Here is a 6,647-nt window from a genome sequence, read left to right as displayed (position 1 = left end):
AAGGTATGTGGAGACTTGAACTCATCTATCACCCAGAAGTCTATTTCTATTCTATCTCCTATTGAGATAAAAGTCGTATAGCTATATAGATTTTATTTTATAAACATTTGATATTTCGAGCTGAGTTTAACTTGCTTACATATTTCTCGAAATATGTGTTGGTAAGCTTTCTCTTTAACCAAGTTCATCTTTATTCTTGACGAAAGTCAAAAGATGATCATGTGAAAATCGTCTGGTAACATCTTACATGATTTGTGTGAGACAGTCATTTGATGTAGACTCAGAATGTTTCGTATTGATCTATTGATCACTTGAAAATTGCTTTGAAGCTAATAGTTCATGTGAGACAGTTATTCCCGTCTTCTAAGAATGTTTCAATGATTAACATGGTGTTTAAGATAACAGATCGTATTTTAATTAGATATAGCACAGTAACTTTTCACGGTGCAGCAGGTCAGGTCGTATTTTAATTAGAATACCTGATCAGGTCGTATTTAATTAGAATACTTGATTATTTGGTTTGAAATTTTGATTTTTTAGTTTTTCTTCATAGCATGGAGTGTAGCGTCTCTATCTGTTCACAGCAGCCATATTTTGTTGATTCCGCTTTTCGTGTCAGTTACGACCTTTATCAGAACATATTTAAAACAACAAACGCTCATAACGAAGAAAATAAAAATAAACATTATGTACAATAAGTCAACAACTTTCACCCTTTCTTCATAAGTTTTAGCTGTTTTGGTTGTAAATGTGTCATAGCATGAGCATGACTGCAATGCACATCAAATCTCTGTTCATCCTCCCTGAATTTTCCATCTAATAAGCAAGAATGAAATTTTTCTTTCCAAAAGCCTAGTTCATCTGCTCAACATGGATTTTCTTTCAGAAGGGTGATTCTCCTTGGTCAATCTTCATACTGTATTTGGATCTTAAGATAGGAATGTGCTTGGGTCAAGCTTAATTCCTCGGGTCATAATGTTGTAGCTTTTTTACATTGGGACTCACTAATTTTATGCCGCTACGTTGTCTCCGTGTCTTCTTAACCAGAGTAGAGTGAGTCACATATTTGAGTCCATGCTTGCAGACCGACTTTTCCTGTTTTTTCTATCCTGAAAATATAGCGAGAAGATGCAAACTTATAAGATTGGATAAATCTTTTCTCTTGGAAGGCAACATTTGAAAAATTTGAAGTCATTGAAAGATCAGCACCTCATGAAATGGGTAGTCATCGGCTTCAAGCATTCGAACAACCTGACTCATTTCTGGTCTCTTGTCAGGATCAGGATCTACACATCTTAGAGCAACTAGAAGGGCACGCTTGAGAGCCCTCGTAGTGGGTCTAACAGCTGCAAGATTTGGATCAACAACTTCTTCTGCTCTCCTAGTCCCAACCATCACTTTAAGCCACTCAACAAGATTAATCTGCCGCCCATGCATTAGAACAATTCACCCTTAACTATTTTTAATCAAATCCATATAGACAATCTGACATTCCATCACAAAACATGCTAGATGATAATGAGTTTAACAGAAATCAAATCTGTACTAACGTGTTAGGCTAGTAAATTTGGCTGTAATACCAATATAATGAGAAGTATGTGCAAAATCAACATTATCCCAATTCTTATGCTTCTTTGCATTTATAGGATCCTTCAAACATACCCAGGGGAAAAAATAGGGTTTAGGGTTTATAGTTTTCAGAGGTTGACTTGACGTTTTCACGTGTCAAGAAAGTAGTAGATAAGTTCCACGTATCAGAATGTAGTAGTTAACTTTTACCGAGTCAGATGCAAACAAACATGCTGTAACACTTATTTTCTATCCTTCAAAATGCTCCTACAAAACATTTAAGCCATTACCCCTAAGAAAAAAACTTCCCTATATCAATAAGAACTATAGGTAGGGTGTTCCCACGAAAAAACTACAAATTCTAATAAGGGTAAGACAGCCTGGAGAGAGGCTTCATACAATTAACTCAAGTAGAATTACATAAGGAACATGGTAGATACCTCATCGCTTGGTCGCCCATAGTCCACTGGATCCCTACCAGTAACTGCTTCTAACAGAAGGACACCAAAACTGTAAACATCTATCTTTTCATTCAACATGCCAGTATTTGCATATTCAGGGGCAACATACCTGAAAACCAAATCAGAACTCATGAAGATGCGTAAAGTCTATAACAAATACAAAATCAGATAGTAGGAAGATAATGTGGACATACCCAAACGTTCCCATGACTCTGGTTGCCATGTGGCTTTCTCCTGAATCTAAAAGCTTGGCCAAACCGAAATCTGAGATCTTCGCATTAAATTCATCATCAATCAAGATATTACTTGATTTTATGTCTCGGTGAATGACTTTTGGTTCTATTGCCTCATGCAGATAAGCAAGTCTACACACAAAAAAGAAAACCTTAGAATTACATCACTTCATCGACTGTTCAAAGCAAGACTATCACTAATTAATTTTAGAAAACCGAGATAATCCTAACTACAGAATTAACTGGGAAAAGAGACTTACGCTTTAGCAGTACACAGGATGACCTTCATTCGGGCTTCCCAACTAAGTGAACCATGTTGGCGCATCGCGCCGTGAAGCCACTGTTCTAAATTGCCATTGTTTACGTATTCATAAACCAGCATCCTACGTAATAGAAACTTGTTAGTATTTTCTATTTGATAAATTAGTCATACCAAAGAAGATTACGAAAGGCACTAGGAACTGAACTTTTGAACTCCCAGAAAGATAGAGATACAATTCTTTAAGTATACTAGGCAGTGGATTTGCAAAATGTTAACGACTGGACACTGATTACATGTGTGATTTCAAATTTATCGTAATAACAGGAAATGATTAAACAAAGTCAAAATGAAAAAATAATGAATTTTACCTATGAATTCCTTCTACACAATAACCCAAGAGCCGTACTAAATTTTTATGTCGGACATGGCCTATAGCTTCAACTTCCACTCTAAATTCCTTCTCTGCCTGTCCCCTGCAAACTCACATTCACAAGATAGGCAACCATTTAAAATGAGTCTAACTGGAGACTAAACTAAAAACAATCAGATACATAGTAGGATTCAAGTATCCTTACAGGTTGTTGAGGAGTTTTTTAACTGCAACTTTAGTGCCATTCATCAAAAGCCCCTTATAAACAACTCCATAGCCACCCTCCCCAAGTATGTGTTCTTTTGAAAAATGATTTGTAGCAAGTTCAAGATCCCTAAGAGTAAACCAGTGACCCCATCCAAGATGTGCAGCTTCAGGAAGGCCAATCAAAGGAGATGCGGAAACAAGATTATGTTTATAAGATGGTTGCTTTTGAAACGTGGCAGAGTTTCCCTCTTCCCCTGAGTGAGAACTGCAAGCTCTATCATGCTGATAAGAGGAACTGCACTGGCTCATAGCAGCAGCATCGCTCGATTTACTCCGAGCCAAATGCACTGACATCTTCTCTGTATTCTTGTCAGAGGTGTTTTCATGAACTGTGACAAGAACTCTTTCATGACTTTGGTAATTCTGGGTACCAACTTTATAAATTTTAATTTCCTTTGAAGTGTAAGGTATTTGGGACAGGGAAAACTTGTCAACTTTCCTCCTGCTCCTAGATTTCTTTCCAGATACCCATATAGACAAAATTGATAGTACTAATATTATAAATGCTCCAACACAGATACCAATCAAAACCCAAAGTTTCAGACCGAAGAACAATGTCTTCTTTGATAATTCAGTATTTAGAGAATCCCCGGATGACATTTCTATTTCGCCAGTATGAAGGGGGGCAGATAATGCCAACTAGAACTGATTGAGATCTTTTATATAATCACAATCACTGAAAAATTAATCCATCACCACCTGAAGTAGACAGAATTATCAAAATTCTAGTATTAAAATTCAAAAGACAGATCCAAACAGCAGATATATAACTTCACAGATGTTGGTAATAGAAGATCTTCAAATGCATCATCTCTTTAGAAAACAACTCATGATAGAAACTGAATATAACTAATAAAGAAATGGTATCCAGATTGGAAACCCCAATACCAGGATAAGGCATAAATGATGATAATTTTGGATAACAAATTATGAAAAAGTAAAGACAATTACATTTGGCTGCCAAAAATCCTTGTCAAACGAGCTAGTATTCGATAAACAGAAACTTACCCATTATAATGATGACAGAAAGTTATCCAACTTAAACACTCGATTTACTGATAAAACGTCATCACTTTACAATTACCCATTTCATTACAAGAAATTCTTCTCTTAATCCACTCACTCCACTAAAAAGAAAAAGAGAGAAACCAACAAAGGCAAAACCAAAAGAGCATCTGATACATCCCTTCATAGAGCACCAATATGCATTACTTACTTGCATCGGAAACAAACTCCCAACCCACCCCCACTTAATAACACCCATTATTACACATCTAAGTAATACGCAAATAAGAAGAACCCCCAAACTCAAACACATTCAGCATTACATATCAATCAAAGTAACAGCAAAATTATTTAAATCAAAAGAGTAAATAAGAGAGTATACCAGTAGTGCCAGTGATCTAAACCCTAGATCTTCTTCTTCTTTTCTAATATACTTAGCAAAACACAAGCTAAGGAAGTTCAAGAGAAGCCAAAACAAGGGTCATAATAAGAAGTAGATAATTGTTGTGGCTAAAATAAATTTGCAGAAGAGTACTTTCCAAGTATGAGTTCTTCTAACCTTGCCCAAAGGTGGGCCAAGAAGATTTTGGGAAGCAAATCAGAAAAAAAAAAAATGTAAATGTTGGTTGTTGTAGAGAAAATTCCAATCTCAGAATATGGAATTTTTGAATCAGAAAAACAGTTAAGTTAAAAAAAAAATGTAATCTGAAATTTGAAGAGTCAGAATAATGCAGATATTTTGTGACAGAAAGAAATGTTTTTCTTTTTAGTCACTGGAGTAATGGTTGGTGGGTTCTTGTCTTAGGGGATGAGAGAGAAATAGAAAGAAAGAAACCCTTTTGAATGCAGAAATCTTGGTCTGCAATGGAGGAAAAAACCAGAAGTAGAAAGAGAAAAAGAAAGAGTGAGAGTGAGAAGAATAATAAAGGGGAGGGATTTTTAATAAAGTACCCTTTTGATAATGCGTTTTATATTATATAGGTCTTGCTTCTCTGAGACTAGAGCTGTGCTCCTCTGAGACAAGAGGTGTCAATTTGTAACCCGGTTCATGGATTGACCCTAACCCAGCATATCTCAAGCCGGACCGGTTTGGCTTGTTGACTACACGGGTGGGGTTAGGGTCGATAAATATGAACCCGTCAAAAATAAACAGGGCAAAGATCAACTCGCGGGTCACCTTTCAACCCGCTATATGTGCTAGTTTTTGCCTTTCAAGGATTCTTGAGATACGTTGGTTTGTTGTATCAAGTGAATGCATAAACTAATTTTTGTGCAGTTGAAAAAATGTTTCTTGAGACAGGCTGAGCCGACCGTGGCAAACTGGTAGTTGTATCAAGTAGAGACGAGTATCATCTCCAACACATTTGAGACGAGTATACCAAGTTGATTCGACAACTGTCATTTCTCAATGGCGAAAAAACGACCATTTTTTCTCAATTTTATAAATTCAACACAAATTTAATCTTTTCTACTCACAACAAATTCAATCTTATGTACATATTTTTAACAAAAATTTAATCTTCTCTACTAACAAAAAATTCAATCCTTTATACATATTCAGCATTCATTTAACTGCAATGTCACAATCTCAAGATACTAGTCAAACAAGAAATAGAAAATTACCTAGAAACAAATATAGTCAACCTCTAACGAGGATGCAAGAAGGTTCTAATGAAGAGAACAATGACACTCTACTTTTCGGCCGAGAATTAGCATCAAGTCAAGGTCATCTGTCCACAAACACAGGACGAGATAATTCTCATCGAAAAGCAAGAGGTGGTTAGTACGAAGTTAACATAGTGTATGCAAAACTTCCTGTTGGTGCTAAACCTATTGTCGGTAAAAAAATTTGGATTACTTTGTACTATATACAAGTGAAAACAAATTCTCCCAAATAGGTGGGTATTTAGATGGAGGTGGTATACAACACATACGCTTCATTTTCATGACTTCGAAATAGGTATGTCATATATGTAATTTATAATTTTTATGCAATCCGTTCGAAATTATATGAAATTTTATGAAATTAACAATTTTATTTTTTTTACAGGCATAACACCAATTAGATTTGTATTTCCTACTTGGGATACCTTCTGGGGTGGGAGATGATGTTCCATTTAACCAAAAAGTTGGTTGGCATAAGACTGATATAAAGAAGAACTTTTGTTGTACTTTGAGGTAACAACGCAGCATAACCATAGAAATTTTAAAAGTGGTGGAATTCCTAGTTCTGGTTTATAGACATTATTCAATGAATTACATGGTGGTAATGATCCTGAATCGGCAGCGTATGACCCTGATAAACATAGTCAAATTGCCAAGGTATTTATTTTATGGATACTTGGTTCATGTTTTTCCCTAATTCAAGCGCAAGTACTCAAGTGGGATGGATAGAGGAGTTGCCAGATATGGAAAAGCTTCCAATTATGATTGTGAGTTCGCTATATTATCTTAATTGTACATTTGTCTCGATAATGGAT

General features: G+C 35.7%; 1 protein-coding gene across 1 annotated transcript; it reads right to left on the bottom strand.

Annotated features, from left to right (window-relative positions):
- Positions 1–657: 657 nt before the first annotated feature.
- LOC113295707 (probable receptor-like protein kinase At2g42960) lies at positions 658–5,106 on the bottom strand. The gene is made up of 8 exons (XM_026544035.1): positions 4,550–5,106; positions 3,101–3,861; positions 2,894–2,998; positions 2,524–2,646; positions 2,225–2,395; positions 2,010–2,139; positions 1,210–1,422; positions 658–1,109 (listed from the first exon to the last, which is right to left on the bottom strand). Exons 2-8 carry the CDS (start codon positions 3,760–3,762, stop codon positions 1,059–1,061), a joined length of 1,455 nt encoding a protein of 484 aa, XP_026399820.1. The 5' UTR covers positions 3,763–3,861; positions 4,550–5,106; the 3' UTR covers positions 658–1,058.
- Positions 5,107–6,647: the final 1,541 nt, after the last annotated feature.

Source organism: Papaver somniferum, chromosome 1 (genome assembly GCF_003573695.1).
Source record: "Papaver somniferum cultivar HN1 chromosome 1, ASM357369v1, whole genome shotgun sequence".
In the NCBI taxonomy this organism is placed as follows: domain Eukaryota; kingdom Viridiplantae; phylum Streptophyta; class Magnoliopsida; order Ranunculales; family Papaveraceae; genus Papaver; species Papaver somniferum.
Note: the sequence above shows the minus strand (reverse complement) of the source record. Positions and strands in the feature narration are given on the sequence as shown.